The sequence below is a fragment of the Nicotiana tabacum genome, chromosome 15, assembly GCF_000715075.1.
Source record: "Nicotiana tabacum cultivar K326 chromosome 15, ASM71507v2, whole genome shotgun sequence".
NCBI lineage: Eukaryota > Viridiplantae > Streptophyta > Magnoliopsida > Solanales > Solanaceae > Nicotiana > Nicotiana tabacum.
Genome location: NC_134094.1, coordinates 131,295,304 through 131,308,324, shown reverse-complemented (window position 1 = coordinate 131,308,324; position 13,021 = coordinate 131,295,304). Strand labels below are relative to the sequence as shown.

The following is a 13,021-nucleotide window of genomic DNA, read 5'->3' as shown; positions in this document are numbered from 1 at the left end:
CTTTCAACCAGTTTGGTGATTACTTTTGAATAGCTTATAGTTGATACAGTCGACCCTCTCTCTTTAACAGCCTCGTTTGTTTTGATATTATTAAGTTTTTATAGTGAATGGTTGTTATGGATAATAACGCTTAACGTTTAAATACTTTTTAGTTGTTATGGATAAAAATTATCCAAAAATCAATTGTTTTTCTTTTTTTAATGTTATATATAAAAGATAGGAAAGTTATTTAAATTTTAAATCTCAAAAGATATGCATATTTCACTAGTTAAATATTGAAGAGAGCTAATACATTATTAATAAATTCATAACTAAACATATAAAGATTTAAAATCTAAGGCAAGCATTTTAAAGCTACCTAGAAAAATATATTCTTAAGATTGATGGAAGAACTTCTTGTTTCGTAGATTTCATTCCCTTACTCCCTTACTAGTGATATAACGCTTGAATTGACGAAGATTCGTGTCCAAATCTTTAGCAAAAAGATATGCAATAGCTTTCCCTTGAAGACAATCTAATAGCTTAACAGTTAAATTTTTTATCTAAATATTATTTGAAATTTGTCCAATGGAAAAGATATCATGTGTAAATCTTCAAATCTTATTTGTTATGCAAGATAGAAACTTTGTTTAATGGAATAGATTGTGTGCATATTTTTAGAATTATTATTAGTAATCTTAAATATTCTATATGGTTGTTATAGAGAAGTGATTTTAAAAAGGGCGTTCTGCTATAAATATGGATGTTGATGTTATAGGTAAAAAGTTGTCATAGAGAGAATCTTATACAGATGGCTATCACTATCTCTCGGACAGTACCAAGTCCTCCTACAAGGCATTCTTGGCCGTGGAAAGGCATGTCTGGGTGCCTAAAGCTTTCAAGACCTTTGCTGACGCCAACAAGGACATAGTTCGAGACTTGATGTGGCACAAGGCTGGCCACCCCGTCTCTGTAAGTATCAAGGAATCAGCAGCCACTTCCCCTGCAGTTAAGTCCAAGTTGGAGTCTGAAAAGTTGTTTAGCGCAGTGTTAGGTTACCGGCCCTAGAGAATGATGTTCGTGCTGCGCTGCCCAAACTGTCCTCAACTTGTGTGAAGTGGTTTCCCCGTTCTGGGAGACAATGGGCGGTTATATGAAGGCAGATGCAATAAGAATTCGTCTACAGATTGTGCACGGGGTGGCCAGGGGAACATCCCGCTACATGCCTCCTGTTAAGTTGGACAACAACGTCACCATCGAGACGAGGAAGGAGGCACTCAACGAGCTCAAAAGGGTGGTCAAGGCGAATTCGCATAAAGTTGCGGTTGCCTACAGTTTTTACTGCGCCATGGCAGAAAATGCTGCCATGGTACGCATTCTCGCTGAAGAGTGAGTTGCCTTTGTCCTGAGCTCTTCAAAGACTTCAAGGCTGCCAAGGCAAAGGAGAGGACTGAGGGCAAGATGGAGATGCCCGAGAAGAATCTGATAAAGTAGATGTAACACTGGGCTAGCCATGCCGCACGCAGGGTAGTGGCAACTATGCCTTGCGCACCCCGGGTGAAGATGTGACACCGGACCTCCGCTCACGTCTAGCCTCAGGGGAGCGAGGTCTCTCGTCGTGGGACGAGGACTCCAGCCAGTCACCTGTTTGCGTGCACGAGCTCGTCAGTATAGGTTGGTGTGTGCGTCCTGGCCACAATGGTGGTCATGGCTATGTTAATTAGTAATGAATTAGATTCTAAAAAGGATATATATTCTCGTTGCCTACAAACATTGGTTTGGATAAAGATGATATCCAGTTTTTTTTGTATAAAACATTCTAATACTAATGTTCTATAACATTTAATGTGGTTTTTGGTGTAATGAACCATGAAGATGTTGTAAGTTTCAGATCCAAAAAGATGTTCAATTTTCTTAAAGATTTTCAAATAAATAGTTGAAAGTTATGCTTGTATTTCCTATTTTCGTTGCTTTTCTTGGTCATCCATTAGATATGAGTATAATGAAAAAGGAGTATTAGGATATTTCAGTTTGCTTTTTTCTTTTTCATTGTTTGAAATGAACTTTTAGGCTTATCATAAAGGAAAGCAACTAATTTCTTGACTATATTCTCTAGATCAATATTTTTTAAAAGTTTGATGATTTCTTTGGCATAGCTGAGTTGAGAATAACAAGAAAGTCATTGCCTGAGAAACTTTTTTGTATTATGGGTAATTTCATTGTTTAGGATTTCCAAATTTGTGAAAAAAACAGATTTTTAGCTTTCTTCTTTCTACTGGTGGTTTTGTGTGTATCAATTAATTTGTACTTACCAGAATATTATTATAGCACTCTCGGGCGGCCCTTCCATAAAGCAAGTAAAATAACTGCTTTAGGCCCCACATTTATGGAGGCCCCATTTTTTGTTATACCTAATAGGCTATGTATAAGTTTAAATGTTAATTTCTTTCTTTAACAAGTATAGAGAAGAAGAATTTGCAACTGCTATGATTTCTGCCAAGAAAATTGCACTTAGAAATGAATATTGAACCCGAATTTCGTAAGAAACGTATGATATATAGGATGTAACAATTTGATGAGAATATTGATAATAAAATCTCAAAATCTTTCGAATAGTCCTTTGGAATTGATTACTTTATACATAGTAGACAAGACTATTTTTTTCACTTCAAAATAGATTTGAACAATTCGAAGCATATGAAAATATATTTGGTTTTCTATTTAGCAGTAAAAATTAAGATCACTAGATGATGAAAATTTGAAAAAATATTGCCTTATTCTTGAATGTTCCTTAAAGCATAATAATCAATTCGATATTGATGGTTTAGATTTATTTTCGGAGTTAAAAATATTTAAAAAAATAGTATAATTAGAAGATAACAGTTTAATCGATACACTCGGTCAAATAAAAAAATTTGATTCTTTTTCCAATGCTTATATTATTTATGGAATAATGGTAATAGCTCTTATTTCCGTTGTTTCAGCGGAAGTAAATTTTCAAAATTAAAATTAATAAAATCTCACCTAATATAAATAATGTCTCAATAAAGCTTAAATGGATTAGCTATATTGTTAATTAAGAAAGACTTATTAGGAGTTATTGATTATAAGAAAATTGTTAATAACTTTGTATCTAAGAAATGCTAGAAAAATAGACTTCAAATAAATAAATAATTTAAAAAAAAAAATTAAGGCCCCTCGTAATATTTGGCTTTAGGCCACAAAACTCGTCGGGTCGCCCCTGATAGCACTGTACTGACAACACTGAACAACAGCCGCAGTATCAGAGCTTGGTACTATCATGGTTATATTCTGGCGTTTGATATTGGTAGTATTAAAAACTTAAACATGTCAACGTTTACGTGGCTAGGTCAATGTTTATGTGGCTATAGAAAGAGGTCATTTTTTTTGGAGGGTCATATAAACTAGATGGAAGAGTATTATTCTATGAGAAATAAATTATTATTCATTCTTTGTATTTCTAACAATGGAAATTTTACCTCCTACAGCAAAAGTAAAATTGTTGTAGGAAGAGTATTATTCTATGAGAAATAAATTATTATTCATTCTTTGTATCTCTAACAATGGAAAATTTACCTCCTACAGCAAAGGTATACACCGTATTTATTATAAATCAAAATTATTTTAAAATATTATTTTCTATAGTTACCTTTTATATTTTATAGCAAAATAAGTATTTTATGGTATATACTACCATTGAGGCATGAAATAAGGCAGGAAATACGCTATATATACATTTTCTCTCTCTTAGACAGCTAGACATACCTATTTTTAAGGGATTGCCGTTTCTGTATTCATGAATATATTGCGCGAATACATGTGAATACATGCGCGTACAGCTGTATTCATGAATACAGCAGCGCGAATACATATGAATACATACGCGTACAACTGTATTCATGAATACAGCAGCGCGAATACATATGAATACATGCGCGTACAGTTGGACTGCCCTGATTTTAGGCATTTTTTGCTGCTGTATTCATGAATACATGGCGCGAATACATGTGAATACATGCGCGTACAATTGGACTGTCCTGATTTTAGGCGCTTTTTACTGTTGTATTCATGAATACAGCAGCGCGAATACATGTGAATACATGCGCGTACAGCTGGACTGCCCTGAATTTAGGCATTTTTTTGGCTGTTGTATTTATGAATACATGATACGAATACATATGAATACATGTGCGTACAGCTGGGCTGCCATGATTTTAGGCGTTTTTGTTGCTGTATTCATGAATACAGCATCGCGAATACATATGAAAACATTACCATAACAACTGAATAGTAGCTATAGGAAGTAATTATGTATATGGTAGCTATAGCAATTTAATAGCCGCTAAACAATAGTGGTTTCTGAAAATTCCTCTATAACAATTCATATAATCCAACCACGCTAGTTAGGTGGGTTGGGTTGTTCTTCTCGTAACCCATTAATCATTTGGGTTCTAACTCTATATTTATTGATGGGATCTTTATACAAATAGCCGGTCATATTTATTATTTACTTTCTAATTATATACATAGGCTATACATTAAATATACATAATTATACACATATAATATATAAATTATACATTTATTATATATCCACCGGCTATTTTTAGTTTAAGCAATTGGATGAACGGCTATTTGGGTTAATTCTTCTTTATTGATTGGCCTCATTATCTTGGTTGGGCTGGTCCATAGGCCGAACATTAAAATTACAAGCACTCTGATTTTGAAGGGGTAAGCCGGTAAGGGCTCAAATAGCCACCTGGAGAACCGGTATTTAAAGAAAAGTCGAAATTTACAAAGTATTTAATGTTTAGCCACTTTAGAATCTAAAGAGAAAATTGCGGGTTTGGACTTTCAACTTTAGTTCGGGACTAAGTTGGGACTAGCCAAGCCTAACTTCAGACGTTTATTGAAGTTGAATTTTAAAATTTGAAATTTAGACCTTCGGGCTAAAATTTGAAAACTTTCAAATTAAAGATTTGAAGTTGAGAACTAGTTAAACCTAACTTCAGACTAAAATAACAGAAGTTCACTCTATTCATTTACAAGACATATAATAACTTATTTTTGGCATGGGACAAGGTGGCGATTTTGAATAATTCTACAATTCTTCGAAGAGTGTACTCAAAACCAGGCATATTTTTACCAACAACATCTAATTGAGAAGTAATCTATGATTTTGCTTCAGAAATTCGATTTGTATTACGAAAAATTTCAAGTGCTTATCCACCTAATAACTCATCCATCTATTTTCTTCAAACACGAGACCTAAGCAATCATCATCGCCCCCACCTCCCACAAAAAAAGAAAAAAGAAAAAAGGGAAAAGTAAAACCAAATTACAAATTTGTCTAAACTAACATCTTCATAGAGCAGCGGTGTTTGTTTGGAGTTGCCATCTTCAGGCTAAAATTTACTATTTTTATAAATTGGCTATTTTTTAAATAGCACATGTAAAAACAAATAACTCCAAATTCCACGCTTTCAAAAAAGCAGTTCACGAATCAGACCACGACATACATATGGCTAGATTGATTTGGCATTTTGAAGGTTCTTCCAATGATTGGACCAATAAATTTTATTATAGTCGTGCACAGAGGCGAAACATGATTTCAAACTTATAGGTTCAAGATCTTAACTTTTTTAAGTTATTGTATTCTAAATTAATAATTTATATATATTTAATAAACTTTTAAGATAAATACATGATTTGTACCAAAATTATTGAGTTCAGTAGAACTCGTAGCTGACACTTAGCTCCGCCTCGGACCTTGCATTAAATGGAGACCTAACTCAAGGTACAACTGATAAGACATAATCATTTTGGGGTAAGAATTTGTTTTCAAATGTCACTATAGAGTACAACCTATTTAATTTAAGATCATTTTGAGCCATTGCAATCAAATCCGTTAAAATTTAAAAGGATTACTTTGATTAATAAATTAAACTGGCACTCTAGTGGTGTAATTTATCCTAATTTATCTATCACTATTGCTATATTAATAATGTAAAGATTTTCTTAGCTATCAATCATCTAAAAGATACCTAAAGAAAAAGAAAAATTTATAATTTTCTGCTACATCATACTATAAAAATAATCTCGTTCCTCAAAAATATAAAGATAATCTGACACAAAAATGGACCTACCCTTTGGGTAGCGGGGTCACCGCTCCGTAACTTTGAAATATATATATATATTAAATAACAGATATATATTTTTATTGATACCATAGAATTTAAATCTTTCACGATTATATTAGTGGATTTGAAGGTTGCAATTTGACTTTTAGCGCATTGCTAGGTTCGATTCCAACTCCAACATTGGCTCAAAACAAACTTGGATTCAAGTCCAGGCCTCCGATTTGACAGTTATATTAAACTCTTTTTTCTTTTTCAGATCCACTAGTTTCCTTTCTTTAATTCTAAACTGAGCTGTCTTTACAGAGTTTCACACTTTCACTAAGCAAAACAAAAGAGCACGTCCAAAAATATAGATTAAAAAAGAAAGATAAAAAAGGTTGTCCCTTTCTTTTCTGTTATATTATTCTTTTCAATCTTTTTCTTAATCTCTTCTTCATCAAAGATCCGTGGACTCTTTTTAGGTACATTCGCTTCTATTTTTGCTCATTTTTCTACTTTTCAATGCTTAATGCAAAAAGGGTAATGTTCTTTTTTTGTGAACTGAATTTATGATTGCTGTATTTTAAAAATCTCACTTTTAACTCAGTATAGATTGTGTATTTAATTGGCGGGTCAACATTGGTTTTATCATTCTTGGAGGTTATTATACTAAAGATTATACTTTGGAATGTGGGTAGTGATGATTTCTTTAATTTGTATAGTTTTCCAGGTTTTAGGTTATTCACATTTGGATTTGCAATATAGTTTAAGAGTTTAAGGGCAAGTTTTAGTTTGTGATAAAGCTAAATAATTTTTGGTTTTCTCCAAGTTCAAAGTTTGAGAGAGGAGGAAGCTTTTTTTTTTTTAATAAAATCTTTTGGACTAGTAAAAAATTCCACTTTTAATTCACTGTAAAAATGTTTATTTAATTGGTGGGTCAACATTGGTTTTTATTATTCTTGGCGGTTATTATTAAAGATTAAATTTTGGAATGTGGGTTGTGATTATTTCTTAATTTTTATTTGCAGGTTTTAGGTTATTCACAATTTGATTTGCCATATTGTTGTTTATGAGTTTAAGGGCAAGTTCTAGTTTGTGACACAGCTAATAAATTTTGGGTTTTCTCCAAGTTCAAATTTTGAGTGAGGAGGAAGCTCTTTTTTTGACAATTAAGCTGTGGAAATAAATGGGAGGTAAGTTTTGGGATTTTACCTACTTGGGATTTAGTTATTTTGGTGTGTAAGTTCTTTTCTTTGTTATTGTTTCTGATGTAATAATAATGGATTTGACCAGGTAGTAAACTGACTAGTTCAACTTCCAGTCTGTGGTTAGCTCAAAACCCTAGCAAGAGATGGGGTGAAGTGTTCTTTCTGCTCTACACTCCCTTTTGGCTCACCTTGTGCCTTGGTGTTGTTGTCCCGTATAAGCTCTATGAGGTGTGTGACATGTAACTTATTAGCTACCGGTTCAACCGAACCTAGTATTTTTGACACAAAACATGTATATATATATTTATGTATGTGTGTATGTGTGAAAAGTCATTAAATTCTAACAATGTATTATATTTGAATCCATAATTACAAAAGTACAAAAAATTCAGTGCTTAGAATTTTTAAGGCTGAACTCCTCAAGTTTAAATCATGAATCCCCTTCTAGTTCGAATGCCATTGAATCGAGTGAACTTTCTCATCTAAAAGTTTAAGCTTTCGAGAGGAAGGATGCACTTGTATTTATTTATTTTGAATCTTAACAAATGCGTTAGAAACTTGGTGAGTTTCTGAAGGTTGTAGATTTTATTTGTCTGTTTAAACTGTGACTTCTTGTTCAGTTCGTGTTGATTTTTGAAAAATTTTCTATCAGGGGAAGTAGAATAGGGAAATCAGAGAAAAGGGTTGTGTAAAGGGAAGTAAATTTTCCTCATCACTATTGCCTATCGGAATGAAATTAGCCAGATAGATTGAAGTGTATGGATTTTATCAACAAAAAGGAAAAAAAGATTGGAGTGTATTGAGGATGCATACGGCCGACCCAATCAGATTGGAATTGCGACTTGTTGATAGATTGTCATATTGCCTACAGAAGGAACGAGCAATGTGCAAAATTTAATGGGCAGCCATAAATTTTGCAGGATTCAACTTGTGATGAAAGTTAGTGAAATCTTATAAATTTCTATGAGGCATCTTGAAATGTTGAAACATCAGATATAAATAATTAAAGATAGTAAATATTTCGATTCTGGTTTTGCTTGTGGGTAATGTTGTAAGAACCAACGGATTATCCTTATCTTCTAGGCACCCTAGAGACTTCCTATTTTATTAGGCACCATATTTTCATGTTGGGAAACAAGCCCCTGTGTAGAGGTCAGCATGTCCTAATTGTGTCTGTTGATACCGCTATAGTTGATACTTTTCAAGAAAAGAGTGACTCATTCTCCTATTTGATAGGCTTTGTTAATTGGCGGGCGGTGAGAGAGAGTGTGTTACAGACCAACTCCTTACTGTTGCTTAAATGGCTTCCCAGTTTCTTCTGATGAACTATCCTTCTTCTAGTCAAGCTTCTGCTGCTGAATGATGCAAAATTTTCTTTAAAATTTTAAATCGTGGCTTTACTAATATGATTATTCCTACTCACTCCCATGGTTACGTGGCTAAAAAGTTACATCTGATGGTTTACTAATTGTTGAGCTAATCTCTGTGTGTGTGTGTGTGTGTCTTGTATATAGTGAATTTTCGTGCTTTCTCTTGTTATGATACTGCATGCTTAGCATTTGTAACTTACAGAGTGGCTTATTGTGACAGAATTTTACAGAGTGGGAGTACCTCTTGCTGGGGCTTATTTCTGCACTTCCTGCTTTCTTTGTACCCGTGATATTTGTTGGAAAGGTAAATTGCTGTCTCCTTTTTCCTACTACTGGAGCTGTTTTAGTGAATCAACAATTTAAGAACTGGACCTGTAAAGGTTTCAGTGGCTAATTTAGCTGCAACGTGATTTTTGCAACCATATTTCTTATCAAATTACTACATTATCTTTTTGTCATCTTTTCTCATATCAAACTGCACTCAGTTAGGTCATTGTGGATCTGTTAATGAAGGAGACAAATTGCTCATTTTTGATAAAAAGGAGATAAATTACTCATAACTTTTGTGTTTAATATAGGAGATAAAACGACTTGTTATGAGTCTAAATTCTCATGTGCAAACTGTTGCATTTGAGTGATGAGCCTTTTCCTGTAATTAGCCAAGCTCTTGAGTGCAACTTCTTCATGTCAATTCTTGATGATATACATAACTAGTTAAATCAACATAGTTAAAAAGATGAGCTTTACAGGATTTACTAAAAAAACTAGTCACATGAAGGCTTACTATTACGTGTAACTTTTGCAGGCTGACAGGAGCATTCCTTGGAAGGATCGTTATTGGGTAAAGGCAAGTGTTCTTGAAGAAGAAATATCAATTTCTTGTCTGCAATTTTAAGGACCCATCTATAAGCCTCTATTATGATTGGTTTCTATATTCAATTTTCATATGACACATGGACAAAAGCAGACTCAGTTTGGAAAAATTCTCGTGGAGAAAAAAGATAAATATAAGTGACAGAAAAAGACAGGACATCATTTTTTGTGGCCATAGCTGCTTGTGAAATTGGGTTGTCTTTCTTGATTTATGATGCTTGAGCTCGCTCATCAGCATTTGGTGCTAACTGCTAAAAGACAACAACAACAACAACCCAGTATAATCCCACTAGTGGGGTCTGGGGAGGGTAGTGTGTACGCAGACCTTACCCCTACCCTGGGGTAGAGAGGCTGTTTCCGATAGACCCTCGGCTCCCTCCCTCTAAGAACTCCCACCTTGCTCTTGGGGTGACTCGAACTCACAACCTCTTGGTTGGAAGTGGAGGGTGCTCACCACTAGAGCAACCCACTCTTGTCTTTAATTGGCACAGGTTAATTTATTTCGGATTCTTAGTTGATTAATGTGGCATAGAAAAGAAATTTCCTTGCTACTTATTTCGTGATTTTACGATCCTATCTTTTGGTGCTTGTATGGACTACTGACTATTGACTTGCTGTTATACCAGGCTAATCTCTGGATAGCAATTTTCACTTATGTTGGGAATTACTTTTGGACCCACTATTTCTTCACTGTTTTGGGAGCTTCTTATACATTTCCATCTTGGAAGATGAATAATGTAAGCCACCTGTTAGGAATTTTTTCATTAGACCCCCATCCTTTACTTGGATTTTTCATCTTCTAAAAGCTTTATCGTCGTGTAACTCTGTGCAGGTACCCCATACAACTTTCCTTCTAGCACATGTTTGCTTCCTGTTTTACCATGTCTCGGCAAACATGACCCTTCGTAGACTACAACATGCTATTGCTGATTTGCCCGAGAATATTCAGTGGGCCTTCAGGGCTGGATGGATTCTGGCATATGCTTATTTTATAGCTTATTTGGAGACATTAGCTATTTCCAATGTAAGTGGTCCATTGTGAGAGTCCAGAAATATCTTACTTAAGGGTATATAGCCTTATCAGATGCCTTTGAGATATAAGCATAAGGTTATAAACACCACTTGTTTGTTTCTGACCTCTGCAGTTTCCATACTATGACTTCGTGGACCGAGCTATTATGTATAAAGTTGGCTCGTTGTTTTATGCAATCTACTTCATTGTAAGCTATCCAATGTTTTTCAGGTAAGAACTTCACCTGTAATTTCTGCCCCTGAAGTTCCCCTAGTGCAGATATCATTTATTTACAGCATAATTACAATGTCGCTTTTATAAAATCTTATAAATTTTTACTTTTGAGTGCATCAAAAAATTGAAGTAGAGTGAGATACTAGCAGATCAGTACTAAACTAGATTGGAAAATGAGGCAAATATGTAAGAAGATCGATGGATCACCACACAGACTATCTAAGTTACAACATATTTTTGCAATATTCAGTAGAATTGCTTTAAGATGCCTATTACCGGAGCAGCAACAAACAACAACAACACACCCAGTATATTCCCAGAATTCCCAGTGTGGGGTCTGGGGATTATGAGAGCAGCCAAAATTGAGTTTTTATGAGATGTACTTTGACAAGATTTCACATAAAAAGGGGAAAAGATTGTATGCTGAAAGGAACACGGGTTCTGAAGTTTAGCTTGCCTCACTCCATGTAGAGCAGTGAGATGCTCATTTTTTACTCTCCATATCCATTATGGCTTCTCTACCTTCACAAGGTAGAGGTAAGGTTTGCGTACATATTACCCAGACAAGTGGGATTATACTGGGTTTGTTGTGGTTGTTGTTGTAACATCCATTATGGCTCCAAAGGTTTTATTGGCCAACTGACTGACCTTGCAATTAAGTTTTGAGGAAGCAACAGATTAGTGCGTTATTGAGTTGATTGATGTTGCTCTAAGTGTTAAAGGGGCTATCTGAAGTCATGATCTTTCTTTTAGCGGTGCAGTAGCTCTCTTTGATATTTTCTAGATGGCCATTGATGAATATTACAACAAGATTTAGTGTACATTAAATATTGAATAGGAAAATGTAACGGTTCACTGGACATTAATTATTGAAATTTTTTACGTTTTGCTTTTGAAAGTGCGTTCTAGAACCGTCCGCAACACAAACACCCTTGTAACCATTTTGGATTTTAACCAAGATTAGGTGATCTAACACCATGTTGTCAGAGGCGGATCCAGGATTTAAACTTTCTCGCCTCGAGTTTGGGATTCTTCCACAACCCAATTTGGTTTACTCGGTTCAGGGTCTGAGCCAAAAGATCGGGTATGAATGAACCCATAACATATACACTACATCCGCCTCTGCATGTTATTCCAGTGTCGTTAGTTATTATAGCCAGGAACCTTATCATTTTAACGCTATGCTTCCTAACGAATCATTTGTGAGTTCTGTTGATGGTTGTTTGCTTTAATGCACAGGGTTGATGAGAAACCTGGTGATTCGTGGGACTTGCCAAGAGTGTCCATTGATGCTTTGGGTGCTGCAATGCTCGTCACAATTTTACTCGACTTATGGCGCCTTTTTCTAGGCCCCATTGTTCCAATGGCAGAAACCAAACAATGCCTTCAATCAGGACTCCCATGGTTTTCAGTGACATCTTGAAGGAGTTTCAATCGCGACGTGTGAAGTCAACAGCTTCTGCAAAATCAGAAGTTTAGGTCTCTTGAAATGATGTTGAGTGGATCAGTTTAGGCCCTTGTTGTACTCTTACCAACTTTAGACAACCTCAGAATGATGTTCACTTGTACTCTTCTTGAATTCTTATGTTTTATTAGCTTCTAAGGAACTGGAAAGCAAGTTAGCCAGTAAAAGCAGTTTCAGATTTCTTGGTGCCAATATTCTGAATTGGTTGATAAGAAAGAAGAAAAATAGGGGTAATAAAAGTGGATGAGTTGGTTACATTCTCATGTTAGCATTTTGAGCCCCTCTAAAATTGTATGGAGAAAAAACCAATCCTGCCAAAAAAAGGAAAATATTATAAATATTACTCAAAGTAACAATATAGAACAAGGAAAAATAAGCTAAGAGATATAGAGAGAAAGAGAGGAAGATATATTCTTATTTCTTCTTCAATTGTATGTATTTTTCTATTTATTACAAGGCCTTTATATAGGCATGAAAAGTGAAGAAAAATAGTCATTGGATATGTCATTAAGCATAGAAATATGTCATTGAATATATCATTAAGCATTTGAGAAGATCATGGAGGAAGAATAGACATCCACCATAATTTGATTTTTCTTATAACACTCTCTTTTGGATGTCGATAGATAATGTGCCTCGTTAAAACCTTATTAGGAAAAAACCCAATTGGAAAAAAAAAATTTAGTGAAGGAAAAAGAGTACACATGTTTCGAAATACGCCTTTTGGTTGCCTCGTTAAA

General features: G+C 34.6%; 1 protein-coding gene across 4 annotated transcripts; it reads left to right on the top strand.

The window, feature by feature from the left end:
• Positions 1 to 6,383: 6,383 nt before the first annotated feature.
• On the top strand, positions 6,384 to 12,534 carry LOC107797131 (cycloeucalenol cycloisomerase-like). Of its 4 annotated transcripts, none has more exons than XM_016619996.2 (9): positions 6,384 to 6,516; positions 7,148 to 7,312; positions 7,413 to 7,555; positions 8,918 to 9,001; positions 9,503 to 9,544; positions 10,197 to 10,307; positions 10,403 to 10,594; positions 10,716 to 10,813; positions 12,056 to 12,534. In XM_016619996.2, exons 2-9 carry the CDS (start codon positions 7,306 to 7,308, stop codon positions 12,237 to 12,239), a joined length of 861 nt encoding a protein of 286 aa, XP_016475482.1. In that variant the 5' UTR covers positions 6,384 to 6,516; positions 7,148 to 7,305; the 3' UTR covers positions 12,240 to 12,534. The 4 variants fall into 4 exon arrangements, with proteins under 4 accessions (XP_016475482.1, XP_016475480.1, XP_016475481.1 ...); XM_016619994.2 differs by having other exon boundaries at positions 6,447 to 6,601; XM_016619995.2 differs by lacking the exon at positions 6,384 to 6,516 and adding an exon at positions 6,602 to 6,659.
• Positions 12,535 to 13,021: the final 487 nt, after the last annotated feature.

Bases quoted from the DNA above. Each gene is read 5' to 3' on its own strand.
- LOC107797131 (XM_016619996.2), top strand. The intron at 7,556-8,917 runs GTGTGTGACATG...TTATTGTGACAG, and splicing joins TCCCGTATAAGCTCTATGAG to AATTTTACAGAGTGGGAGTA. The intron at 10,595-10,715 runs GTAAGTGGTCCA...TGACCTCTGCAG, and splicing joins AGACATTAGCTATTTCCAAT to TTTCCATACTATGACTTCGT.